Genomic DNA, 14,649 nt, shown 5'->3' with positions numbered 1-14,649 from the left:
AGGGACTCCTGAGACTTGGCTGATATTAATATCATAATAGCCCAGAATTACTCACACAATCATACTGTACATTTGTGATGAATCTCACAAACTGAGCTTTTTGCCATGTTTAATGCCATTTATAATGGGGAGAGCACATGATAGGATGTTGTGGAGAAGAGTCAAGGGTGATTATGAAAAGATACGATACAGCTAAATGTGTCGGATCATGTATGCTAACCTCCAGGCCACAACTTGTTTTTTTAGTTTATTATGATGTGAAAAAAACAAAACAAAAAAAAAACAGAATCTGCCCTTTTGACATGTATGTGACATACAGTATCATACTGCACACAGGGTGTCTACAGATATAAACAAGTTAAATTTAAGACTTTTTAAGACCTTTTTAATGCCACTTTGAATGAAATTTAAGACCAAACCTGTGGTGGAAATACACATTATATTACATGCGTATATGTTATATAAGTAATTTAAATAATTTTATATTCAGTACTTGTTTATTGAACTAAAATCAATGTAACATTTGCAATCGTGAGAATATTCAGCAAAATAGCTTCTGTCATGTTATGGGTTTTTCCTGGCTCAAAATGAGGCGGAGGTGGTAAAATCCTAATAACGTATTTTAATAATAAGATCATTAAATTTGTATTTTTTGTAGATCATCATATAGCCTTATGTGTTTCTCACATTATTTTTGTGGGTGGAGCTTGGTACCTCTAGGGGGGTCGGGGGTCATGCCCCCCCTGAAGAAAATGTTGTACATTTTAAAGATAAATTCATTAATCTGGTGCACTTTGAGTCACCCGAATCCACTGTTAAAAATAGATAATCCACCCGCCAACCGCCCATATTCTTTGATTTAGATATCTGCATCTGATCATCACATTACAATTATTCAAATTCTTAGAGTTAAGCATGATAATATGATAACATATCACTCTAAAGTAGGCTGATTTAAAATTAACATTTATTTAAAATAAAAGTTCTTCTTTTGGCAAAATTACATTTCCTTAATAGCCTAAACAGAGGCTTTACTCCCTTCAAACTTAAATTGTCAATATTTCATTACATCACTGTTTGAAAACACAATTTTTTTGTACCTTTTATAAAGGGCATTTTCCCCCTAATTGTATTAAATGTATGCTCCATCTATCATTTCAAATTCTTAAATTTGATCAATATATTCAATTAAAATAATAAGACACTGGCTGTTACCAATAAAATTAAATAATTTACATTGAAAAATTATAACTGTATTAAATTAGATTATTTTAAATATTTTTGAATATAAAAATAAGGAATGTTGAAAAGAATGATACTTTGAAACTAAACCGCCAGTAGGAGGCGGCAGGCGACCGTCTTAATGAGCGAGTCATTGAGTCATTCATTCAAACGATTCTTTCAAACGGCTGATTTATTCAGAATGAGGCAGTTTATGAATGGGTAATTTAATCTTTGACTCAACCGATTCGTTCAAAACGCTGAATCATTCAGTAATGCAACAAGTGTTGCTGTGAGATGCGTTACGGTTCTGCTGTGATCTTTGTTTGGAACTATTTTCGCTGCTGAAACAGAACAAAAACAGTCATTGCGTCTAAAATGTAAGTGACTTAATTTTAACTATTTGTTTATTGAACTGTTATGAAATCAGTCTCGGTTTCAATCTTGATGGCATTCGGGAAAACAGCTCTCTGGTCGTGTGTAGCCTAGGCTATATAGCTATTGTTTCTTAACTATGTTATAAATAACTGCGCGAGCCCCAACAGCGCAACATTGTTACCGTCAGTACATTGGGTAGGCCTATATTATTATCAACTATAGGCTATCAATCGCCACTTACATTAAATGAAATAAAACAGAATCATCCTCACGTTTTCGGTGATTCCCATAGCTATTTGTTATTGTCGAGAGCCGGAGGCGGCACGAAATTTGACGGTGGCGGCCGCCTCATAATTCTCTATGCAGGAAAAACCGTTACTTAACTAGGCTATATCACATGTTATAAATTAAAAAAAAACTCAACATTTTGAATTTTTACCTCAGTATGTTTCTTTATGTTTGCCGTTATGCTCATTTGTTTTGATTTCTTCCTTTAAAATCTATCACAGACACAAGCAGCGCGAGCCTCAACAGCGTTACCAGAAAAAGCCGACATTATCATTATCAATAGCTGTTTATGTAATAAAATCTGAATCATTCTGGCGATTCGATGCTTCACTGCTTATTTGACGGACATTAGGTCCGTCAGACTGGAGACATTTTTGCGGTAACGTGGCCAGAAATATTTAAGACCTATCGAATCTGAATTTAAGACATTTTAATACTTTTTAAGGCCTTTTAGGAAAACTTTATTTAAGACATTTTAAGACTTTTTAAGGACCCGCGGCCACCCTGGCACATATGCAACTGATCTCGATGAACAGAAAAAAATAGGAAAAGAGGAGAATTCTCTTCTCCGTGAGACTGGATGAAATGTAGGAGTCAAAGAGAGAGAGAGAAGGAGAGAGAGAGGCTGACTCAGCATGTTGGGTAATTAGAGTTGGTATATCTGGGGTCTGCTGGGAAAGTGGCTGTGGCCAAACTGCCAAAACACAGCAGATTTTCTAATTCCTCAGCTTCACTCAAGGATATTGAACTACAAAGCATAAACACACACACACACACAAACATTTCCTCGCTCTTTAACTTTATCAGTGCCATGATTACATTTTTATTTGCAAATTTCTAAGAAGATTTGGACCAAGTGTCCAGCATCAGACATTGGAAGACCTGATATTGTTTATTTGGACACCTGGGGTCTCATTTATAAAACTGTGTGTAGGAACCTTACTAAAAGTGTACGTGCGCCCGAAAGGCAAAAAAATGGCGTACGCAAAAAAATATTCAGACTTATAAAACCGTTCGTACGCCAGAACCTGCGCAGAATTCACTTTATAAATCCCAGTCAGCGGAAGATTGTGCGCTCCACCCCGAAATAACCATATATGGAGCTTACAACGCCTAGTTTTACTATGCAGATCCTCATCTGCATATCATTTGCATATTATTATTCATCCACGTGATAACGTTTAACGGTACAAGACACATTACATTAATAAAAATCAAGTAGTTGCCTATCCTTGCCTTGTTTTTGAATACATTAATCAAATAGTGTAAAATACATTTCAGAGAAAGTTTTCTCAATCTTTTCCACTGGCCGAATTGTATTTTTAATTGATTTATATTTTTAATGGAAACAGATAGGCCTTGGGCATTATTTGTACGAAACTATTTTCTCAGACAATCTGGTATTATCATGATAAGCAATTATCTCTGTGGTTAAAACATTAAAACACAGCACGCCACAGGAAGTGTTCAAAAACATCGCATCCACAACAACATTTCTATTGATTGAATTTGAATATAAAAAATGTTGTAACTTCTCAGTAATGATTTCATGTTTAAGTGTTTAACTCCATTAATTTGAATGGCATATTTAATCTAAATGTTTATATCAGAAGTAAAACATAGTTTAAATCATTATTTTATTTATTTAAACTGTTATTTGCGTCAGTTTCACTAAACGGCCCAACGCGCTCGCTGGCGCGGACATTTAAGAAGGGATGGATATTTGCTTCAAGTGACAGGCTTGGTGAGTGAAATTATATTTGTATTATCTTTCTGTAGGCTATATGTTTAATTTTCTTTAGATTTTCTGTCTAAAAGTGACCAAAAAGACACTTAACTCCAGCTCACCATCGGTGTTGCCAAACTGCTCCATCTCCAAAATGGGTCAGAGTTTGCGTGCAGGTGCGCACATTTTCCCGTCAAGTTTGTTTTTATAAATCACAACTTATGCGTCGGAAGTGGCGTACGCACATTTTCAGCCCCGTTTTGTGCGTACGCCACGTTTATAAATGAGGCCCCAGATCTTTTGTACTTATATTTAATATGCAAGAAAGGTGTAGGACTGTCTTGGTTTTGTGTACATAAACATACATACACACACACACACACACACACACACACACACACACACACACACACATACATACATACATATATATATATATATAAAGAGAGAGAGAGAGAGAGAGAGAGAGAGAGAGAGAGAGAGAGAGAGAAGAACGGCCCTAATCTGTAAAATCTAAACATTTTGGTAATGAAATGTGTAATTACATAATAATATCCAATAAATATGATTATATAGATTTTTTTTCTTTATGCAAAAAAAGTGTTAAATCAAATTTAATCAAATAAATCAAATTCAAAGTCAAATATACAGTAACTTTATTCAGTCATACAACATGTAAAAAAAAAATTATATCAAAATGTATTATTTGATTTTGTAAAAAAAAAAAAAAAAAAAGTGATCCAATCAAATTTGACCATTGACTGGCTTTGTGAGAGTCATCTTGTTCAATTTATAATTTGAATTTCTGGTAATCAGAAATATATATGATAGGTCACATTATATAAACACACAATATACATTATCAAAGTACCTGATAACACCTGATATGGATTTAGCTGAAAATGTATGATTTTTTTTCTTTATACAAAATATAAAATAAAATAAAAATATTCAGTTTTGGTGTGAAATATTATCCGAACAAATATGACCATTTATTGGCTTTGTGAGAGTCAACTTATTACATTCTTGAATTGTTTTTTATGTGTCGAAAATGGGTCACGTTACCAAAGTCCTGAATATTTACAGGACAACCACCAGATAAGAATTTAGCTGAAAGGATAAATAACTATTCCCTCTTCTTCAAAACACACACACACACACACACACACGCATAAGTTACCTCTATGAGCTCAGGTCTGGCGTTGATGGTGCGTAACCAGTCCTCCAGCCGTGGGTAGCTGTTCAGGGCCGGAGGCCTTTCTGTGTCTGGCACCTTCTGCTTACACTGCAGCTGTTTACAGATGTACTTCATGAGCTTGACCTGCAGGGGGCAGCAGAGCACAAAGCAGATGAGGGAGGGGCCAGTCAGAGCAGGGGCGGAGCCTGAGAGAGGCCTTTATTGGGTTTCACATACAGCTGTGTGAACTTAGACAACTGTTACAACATAAGCATGATGGATATCACAAAGGACACCAAGAAATGCAATCAAGTCAATTTAATTGTAATGACAGGCCCTAATGACGTGGGTGTGAAATCTCAAAGAATGCATGTTCTTTAAGGATGGAAGGTACGTCATTTAATCAAAGTCACAAATACGTTGAAATCAGCACTGATCCACAGCTTTGCATTACCACAGTGTCTCTCATCAGCCAGAATTCAGCATCAGTCGCACCTGCAAGGCTAATAAATAACACGCCATCAGAGCGCACACAGTTTGAAATCTGACTGGATTTTCTCTCCCTCTTTCTTTTTTGTGCTCCCCTTCAGCAAACAGGGCTATAAATAACTGTTATTATATGGAAGGGAGCTGCAGCCCTCCTCATGGGGGCGACTGCACTGCTGGCATGGCAACCGAGTGTCATCGGAACACTGCTGACGGTGGGAGCGTTCTGACATCACAGCTCCACGAGACGCAGAGTTCACACGGAGGCTACACGTCTCGTCCAACGCCGCCGTCGCGTTGCAGTTCGCACTTGCACACGCCGCCGAACTCGCCGATTTAGGGTTGCGGGATTTTTCCCCATTCCAGCCTGTAAGGATTTGGGATGTGCAAGAGATGCTGTTTCACTCGGATATCCGTCACAAAAGAGACTTTCGCAACTTCCGTTTCATGCCAACTTTAAAGTACAATGATCATAATGCAAGACAAGAACAGCGCATCTATATGACTTATTCAATGCATTTTCAGGAGCATTCAGACTGGGATTTGACTATTTGACTGTTTGGATTTGACTATATGGATTGATTATGCACTCTGTTTTTTGACTACTTCTGGGGGTTACAAAAATTCTGTTTAAGCGTTATGGAAATTTCTCTTGGCCCACTTTCCTAGTAAAGACCGTTCTGGATAATAAATGCAGTGGGGAACGCTTCCAAATCTTGCACAAACAAACTGCACTGGCTAACGCAGGAGGAATTTTCCAGCTTGGTGCAGAATGCTGACCCACCTCAAATTCACTGATGCACTCAAAAAACCACACCTATTCCCTCGTTCTGCCTGTATCCAGCTTCCTGGATGGGCCGCACGGACACCTCAGCAGAACAGAAGCGCTGATGACGCAGTGAGACAGAAAGAAGGGAAGGGGGGAAAACAGAGGGAGAGAGAGAGAGAGAACGAGGGTAGGGTGAGAGGAGGGCTCACCTGCTGTGACAGTTCAGGTCAGCGGCTCACTGACGCACAGAGGCCCGTTACCATGAGGCCGGCGGCCATAAAACGAGTCATCCTTTCACACGTCCCCCTCCGCCGCCCCCCATCCCACTGCTGCCGCCTGCAATCACTGCTTTAATGAGAACCGCACGCTTATACATGCATTAAACAGACACTTAATCCCTCTATCATCATTACCAGATACACCAACAAATACATATATTTGTTGCTGACTATTTAAACTGATCCTTGCATAATCAAACTGATTACTTGCCTATATGTTCAATCTGATCTCTGCATACTAATATACTCCATATGAATTTAAACTGATCCCAAAATAATATTCAAATTGATTGTTATATATTGAATTTGCTCCCTGAGACACTATGGGCCCTATTTTAACGATCTGAAACGCAAGTGTCAAAGCGCAAAGCGCAAGTAACTTTGTGGGCGGGTCTCGGCGCTGTTGCTATTTTCCCGGCGGGATAAATGACTCTCGCGCCAGGCGCAAATCTAAAATGGGTTGGTCTGAAGTAGCTTCATTATTCATAGGTGTGGTTTGGGCGTAACGTGAAATAAACCAATCAGAGCGTCATCTCACATTCCCTTTAAGAGCAGATGCGCTTTTTCCATAGCGGATTGCTATTGTAACGGCGGATTTGCCAGGCGCGCGCCAGCAGCGGTTCGCAGCCAAGGAGAGCAACGCTCTCGTCACGGCCGTAAAAGAGAGAAGTTACATTGAAATGGAGAAACCCACCCAAATTAAATTCGGTTAATTTGGGTAAATGTGTAAGCTAGATGTATGCTTTTATAATAAATTGTTTATCTATCTATCTATCTATCTATCTATCTATCTATCTATCTATCTATCTATCTATCGTAATAATGTATGATTTGCAAAAATGAAAACTGCTGCTTCTGTGTAGATGAGAGAATCAAAGTGCGCGTTGTGCACACGCTACATTGATTATGGCCAAGCATGCGCCCTTAAAATAGCCTATGAATAACATGCGCAACGCGCCACTGACTTTAAACTATTTTTTCCTGGTTAGTGGCGCAATTGTTTTCTAAACCTGCAAAATAGCAAGAAGGAACGTTTGCGCCGGAACACGCCTCCTCTTTGCGCTGAACCGCCCCCGGGAGCGCAAGTGTATTTCTTAGTTAACCGATGTGCTTCTGTGGAGGGAAAAGTCCGCTTTGCGCGGGTGCAAAATAGGAATGATCGGTGTACATGCGTCGGTGTACAAAGTCACTTGCGCTGGGTGCAAGATAGGGCCCTATATGTGCAAACTGACCAACACATATAGAAACTTCATCATTCATCGTAAAATGATCCCCACTGATCCCTGCATACTCAAACTTATCCTTTCACTCAATCACTATATACTCATAACTGATTCGTATATACTTAAAATGATGCCCTCATACTTAAATAGATCCCTGCATATTCAGACTGATCATACACTCAAATTGATAATTTTATACTAAAGTCAGCATTAAACATAAGTTGTGATAGTCTTTTCTTCCCTATTGTGATATATACCCAAATTAAACAGCTTCTTGAACAATAAAAAATGTAGGGCGGGACTTGATTTTGTCCATCGGGAATTGATTGGATGGTTGTGGTTTGCTATTGGTCGATCTCATGTGAGTGACAGGTTGTCCCGCCCTCACATTCCAAAAACTCATATATATTTAATTCCAAAATAAGTCAAACTTATTCCTTAATATGCTATATGCAAACTGATTCCTATATACTCAAATTCATCCCATAATTATAATCAAACAGAAGCCGAATACTCATACTGACCCCTGCGTAGTCAAAATGATCCCCACAGACTGATAACCATCTCCTCAAATTGATGTTTATATACACATTATGATACCCACATATAGTCAAACTGATCTTGGCATAAATCGCACTGATCCCACAAACTCTTTAACTTGATCCCAAAATACTACCATGTAAACTATATATCCAAACGGATTCCCACAAACTTGAACTGATCTCTACATCTTCAAATGAAACCGATCCCTAATATATTCAAAATTATACTTAGGCTACATTACAAATCATTATCTGTTATTCCAAATGATCCCTACATTCTCAAACTGTTCCTTACATAATCGTTCCTTACCAAACTACACTCAGTATGCGCACTGTCTGTATCCTTTACATTATGATCAGATCTTTGTACTGGGGAATTTCTGACTGAAAATTCTTGGTCTTTATCTCCATTACGCACCCGCACACACGTCCCTGAGAGAAACCAGTACCTCAACAGGTGAATCAGAGCTTCAATGACAACCTCTCAAGAGCCAAATGGTCTCTCTTTTGTACACATACTTCAGCAAAAAAGAAAAAGACCTTGAGTACTGTGTCGCGGCTGAAGCCAACAAAAGACCCGAGCACTGCAGGCGAGCATCTCGTAGCAGACGGCAGAACAAACACCAGTCGGGGTCAGGGGTCACACGCGTAGGAGGACAGGGAACTGAAAACACCTTGTGGGAGGTCAGAGGTGATAAACAAGCAATTAAAGCTCTATTGCTAACGGCTAAATGCTAATTACACAGAGGACAGTGAGCACTCCACTCAGTAAAGCTCAACTGCCATTCAAAAGCTTTTAGCCATCGCAGTCAATAGGAAAATTTGTGTCAAGTGCTTGAGGTCTGCGAGTTTTCCACAGCGCTCAGATTTCAGCACAACTAAAAAGGCTTACAACGCAACGGTTTAAAACTACAAGGTCTCATCCGATGCTAACATACTGCACACTTCACACAGGAAGAACTTGAACCATTTCACTAAGCTAAAGAGCTCTATTTAACTGCCATTATCAAGGTGTAATGCAGTTTCTGAATTTGGATATTGGGCCTACTAACACTGTTCTGGTTTTACTTTATTCCTACAGCTACATAAGTTGTAGCATCTATTGTATGTTGGTGCAGATTTTCATATGCTAACATTAGAGAAACATAAAACGTCCCCCTAACTTTAGCGCAAGGGTTCCTGTTTGGTTATTTTTGGAAACCAACATTCTAGGTATTTGGTCTAATAACCAAATAAGAACTGATCCAGAACATTATGTAATGGTTATTTTAAAAGTAACAATTTTTAACCAAAGCCACAAATATGTTATTCAACAATGATGGATTAAATTGATATAAATTACAGTAAAGACATTTATAATGTTACAAAAAGATTTCCATTTAAAATAAATGCTGTTCTTTTGAACTTTCTATTAATCAAATAGCCCTGAAAAATGCATCACGGATTCCACAATAAAGCAGCACAACAGTTTTCAACATTGATTATAATAAGCACAATGAGCAGCATATTAAAATGATTTCTGAAGGACATGAAAAACGGCTGCTGAAAATCCAGGTTTGCCATCACAGGAAAAAATTACATATTAAATAATTTACAATAGAATAGTTATTTTAAACAGTATTATTTCACAATTTCAGAGTTTTTCCTGTATTTCTGATCAAATAAATGCAGCTTTGGTGAGCATAAGAGACAAACTGACCACAAACTTTTGTTCTGAATGGTAGTGTATATGGAAAGTGATAAATACATTATTTATTTATCCTATATCTTCTATAACAAATACCATAGATTGCTGCTTAATTGAAATCATAGTTATATTGATCTAACCATGGTAATGAGGAGCCATCCACCTACTAGAATATTCATCTTCTGATGGTTTTTACGTGGTCTCCAGCTGGCCACCTTGGTTAAGGTGGTTAGAACTGGTAAATCACCCTGAAACAGCAACAAAACAACTACCACATCATACAAAACCACCTGATCACCTTAAGCTGCAATGACTTAGTTTGTCCAGCTTTTAACTATAGTTAAAAGGGTAATCAGGGTACAATAAGAGAAGACTATGACCATTTTCTAAGAAGATCTTCACGATTCTTGGACTAATCGTAGTGTCCACCATAACGGCCACAGCACTGGAATGATTCCTGGTTTTCTAGTCTCACAGCTCGGAGGAAAGCAGAGAAACACCCACTTTCATGTTCCTTTGTTGGTTTGTCTCTGTGAACATTGATTTTGGGGCTTGGCCAAAGCTAGATGGAGATGAACAGGATGATTCTTTGCTGTTGGTGTGAAAGTTAAGGCCGTAGTGTTTTAAAGCCAGCAGAGACACACCAACAGCCCATTTTTATTTCAGACCAAACAACAAAGCCCACCATCTCAACTCCTATCCTCTCAACACAGGAGATCCTAATAATGCTAAACACTTCATTGTTGCAGGGTGTGCCACTGTCTGATAGCATATTTGAAATTATGTGTTGCACTAAACGTGCAACTGTAACCGGTCCTACTCGACCTGCTCAGAACGGGATTATAACCGGGGTCTCCGGCGTGGGATGCTAACAAGGACGCTAACAAGGACCGCAGCCTCTAGCGCCTCTTGAGGCCAGGGGAGTGAGGTTTACACACACAGCTCTTACTGGCCTACGTTCGTTACACTCATCCCCCTAAACCTCACTCCCATTTGGGTCACAGCACCAAATGTAACCAATCCTACTTGACCCGCTTCAAGCGGGATTTGAAAGAGGGTCTCTGGCGTGGGAGGCGGGCGTGCTAACAAGGACGCTAAAGACCGCAGCCTCTAACGGACAGGGAAGTGAGGTTAACACACACAGCTCTTACTGGCCTACGTCCGTTACACTCACCTCCCTAAACCACACTCTCATCCGGGTCACGGCACCAAATGTACCGGTCCTAGCGGGTCAAGGATGCTAACAAGGACGCTAAATACCGCAGTGTATTTAGCGTCAGTCGCTAGCATGCCTTGAGACCAGTGGAGTGAGGTTTACAACCACAGCTCTTACTGGCCTACTTCCGTTACACAACTGCCATTGAGATGAATGGGAATGTCAAAGGCCAGCTTTCTCCAGGTATTATAGAGCTCCTTGGAGCCGCTACAATTAAGGTCTAAATATCTTTGTACTAAATCTTCTTTATTACAATTGTCTAGCAGGATAAAATCTCTCCATTTCAGTCTTTTCAATTTAATTTCTCATATTCATAGCACATGCATGCATGACCCAGATGAAACACACTGGTTCTGTTTGATGACCGCACCAGGTCCTGAGCCTGCCCTGCTGTCTCTGCGCACACACAAACACACATCACTGATAACAATACACTGGTGAAAGTGTGACGTCAGGTTTCCTAGCAACTACACTCCTGGGTCGTCAGTAACGTTTTTTCAGAGTGGGATTTTCCCACAGACAGAAAACATGGTGAAAGCTAGACATCTTTTCACGGCATGGTCATCTGTCTGTAGTCATAATCTACAAATCTGTATTTAGAATTTGTTGCATCAACAACTTGTTATATCATCACATAGAAACTGATAATATTTTTAGCTCACTGAAGAATAAGCTTGTTATTACTCAGTGACAAAACATTTTTTGGACATCCCTGAAGTAAATGTTCCTGCTCAGACTTAAAGGGATATTTCTCAAATAATAATAATAATAATAATAATAATAATTACTCACCCTTTATGTTATGTCAGACCTCTATGACTTTCTTCAGTGGAACACAAAAATAGATATTTTGAAGAAATAATTTTGTCCATCCAATGAAAGTCAATGGGGTCCAAAACAACACTGAACCTCATTGACTTTCATTGTATGGACAAAACAAAAAAAACATTTTCCATAACATCTTCTATATTTCAACTTTCTTAAATACCTTGGTATCATGTGAATATATGAATTCAGAAAAATTACTAGAAGCAATAATTTCAAAGTACCATGGTAATACTAATAGCATCTGAACCATGATACCAGAATTTTTATCGGATAGTTGCTAAGTAGATGAGGTTTTTAATCTTACTGAGGAATATCTGGGGCAACCTGTTCTCAGATAGCAACACAACATTAGGAAAAAACTAAAATGGAGCCATACTTGAATGTGTTGTTCACATGTAAAATGAACCAAAACACTGTCATTTAACGATTTAAATGTTATGGTAAGCAACACTGGTGGTATTTGGAGGTGGCGTCACACCTGCCTGACTGCAGATGAGGGTAAACACAGGGACGAGGTTGCCATGACAACGGCTCAGTGAGGTCAGCAGGCGTGATTGACAGCCAAAGGGCAGGAACACACCCAGCTGCTCAGAGAACACAGACAGATCTGCAGAAAAACGTCAAACAATGTGTCCACAGATACGAGATGCGAGGTAACCATGATCCACATTGATTAGCATGTCTCTATGCAATTTCATCACCTGTCACCCTGGTGTAATGTGCTTAACGCCAATCCCTTCATCTCTTCTTACGAGCTGCCCACCGGCCTCAACTTCCTGCACAGGAGTTTAATGCCGACCTCAGACAATCCTCAACAATACGAGAGATTTACTAAAACCTACAGATAATCCCAGCATTGCTTCACAGACGTTTACACATGTAAAGTGTCATGTCACGTGTGGGTCATGTGTCTGCGTACATGCTGACGCTGCCTGACCGATAATCTCATTAGATACAGGAGTATTAATGAGAGTGTATGAGGGATTCTTTCTAGAAGATATAAACATAAATGGACTTGCTCACCCATTCCCAGCTGCTAAATAAATAGGAAAAATAATTATGATTATAAATATTTATTATTAGTAAAAATCTTATTATATGTATAAAATGACATGGACATGGTCAATACGATCTGATGACGTTCAAACTGAGCATCAGAATATGGGGAAGAAATGTGATTTAAGTAACTTTGAACATGGCAGGGTTGTTTCAGAAACTGCTGATCTACTAGGATTTTCACGTACAACCTTCTCTAGGGTTTACAGTGAATGGTCCGAAAAAGAGAAAATATCCAGTGAGCGGCAGTTATGTGGCAAAAATGCTTTGTTGATGCCAGAGGTCAGAGGAAAATGGCCAGACTGGTTCGAGCTGATAGAAAGGAAACATTTACTCAAATAACCACTTGTTACAAAGGAGGTCTGCAGAAAAGCATCTCTGAACACACAACGCATCAAACCTTGAAGCAGGTGGGCTTCAAGAAGAAGTTCACTCCGGTGTCACTCCTGTCAGCTAAGAACAGCAAGCTGAGGCTAAAATTTGCACGGGCTCACCAAAACTGGACAACAGAAGATTGGAAAAACATTGCCTGGTCTTATGAGTCTGGATTTCTGCTGCAACACTAAGACGGTAGGGTCAGAGTTTGGAGTAAACAACATGAATGCATGGATCCATCCTGCCTGTATCAACGGTTCAGGCTGGTGGTGGTGTAATGGTGTGGGAAATATTTTCTTGGCACATTTTGGGTTCCTTTAGTACCAATTGAGCATTGTATAAATGCAACAGCCTGAGTATTGTTGCTGATCAATACCATTCCTTTATGACCACAGTGTACACATCTTCTGATGACTACTTCCAGCGGGAGAAAGCACCATGTCACAAAGCTCAAATCATCTCTGACTGGTTTCTTGAACATGACAAAGAGTTCACTAAACTCAAATGAGCTTCAGAGTCACCAGATCTCAATCCAATAGAGCGCCTTTAAGATAAGGTGGAACGGGAGATTCGCATCATGGATGATCAGCCGACAAATCTGCAGCAACTGCGTGATGCTCATGTCAAAATGGACTTAAATCTCTGAGGAACGTTTCCAGCACCTTGTTGAATCTATGCCATGAAGAATTAAGGCAGTTCTGAAGCAAAAGAGGTTCCAACCCGGTACTAGCAATACCTAATAAAGTGGCCAGTGAGTGTATATGATTTTCAGGACTACAGTTCATGGCTTGTTAATGCAGCAGCTCGCAAACCTAATGAAAATGTGCCTTAAATGAAAAAATGAGTGATCTGACAATCTGGCCATGAAAGAACATTATTTAGACCTAACAATCATCATATTACGTGATTGCTGCCAGGCATGATGACAGCTCCTCATCAGGCCTCAGTGACGCAGCTCAGATGCGCTGGAGAATATCTAGGGAAGAGCTCAGCACTGAGACAGCCACGAGTAATGATGGAACATCTCTTACCTGCTCTGCTTGGCTGAATCTGTCGCCCCCCTCCCCATTCCCAGTCTATTGGGAGCCCTCAAACAGGCGCAGGCTGATTGGCTGGCACTCTCCCTCTCCCCTCCCTCCTCCCCCTCGCTCATCCTCTTCACGTCATTATTTTCTTATTTAACAACCAACCCTGAAAACGCGTAGGGAGGAAGACATCTAAATATAGCCCCAGCCACGACAGCACACGACACCAATGCACTGCAAAACTCTCAAACATCACAGCGGGGGGGGGGGAGCCCAGACTGATAAGGGCTTCAACAGCTGACCGCTTGAGTCCGCAAAACAGAAACCCTCCGGAGCAAAGCTAGCTCTCCTTTTTTACCATCAACAAATGTGTT

General features: G+C 39.6%; 1 protein-coding gene across 5 annotated transcripts in view; it reads right to left on the bottom strand.

Annotated features, from left to right (window-relative positions):
- ksr1a (kinase suppressor of ras 1a) overlaps positions 1-14,649 on the bottom strand; it is a 40,793-nt gene that overhangs the window by 17,462 nt on the left and 8,682 nt on the right. For all 5 annotated transcript variants that reach the window (XM_082157623.1, XM_082157619.1, XM_082157622.1 and 2 more), the window contains exon 2: positions 4,794-4,934. In XM_082157623.1, the coding sequence (XP_082013749.1) occupies positions 4,794-4,925 (132 nt within the window). In that variant the 5' untranslated portion in view covers positions 4,926-4,934. The remainder of the gene's footprint in view (positions 1-4,793; positions 4,935-14,649) is intronic.

Source organism: Leuciscus leuciscus, assembly GCF_965113295.1.
Source record: "Leuciscus leuciscus genome assembly, chromosome: 24".
NCBI classification, from domain to species: domain Eukaryota; kingdom Metazoa; phylum Chordata; class Actinopteri; order Cypriniformes; family Leuciscidae; genus Leuciscus; species Leuciscus leuciscus.
Note: the sequence above shows the minus strand (reverse complement) of the source record. Positions and strands in the feature narration are given on the sequence as shown.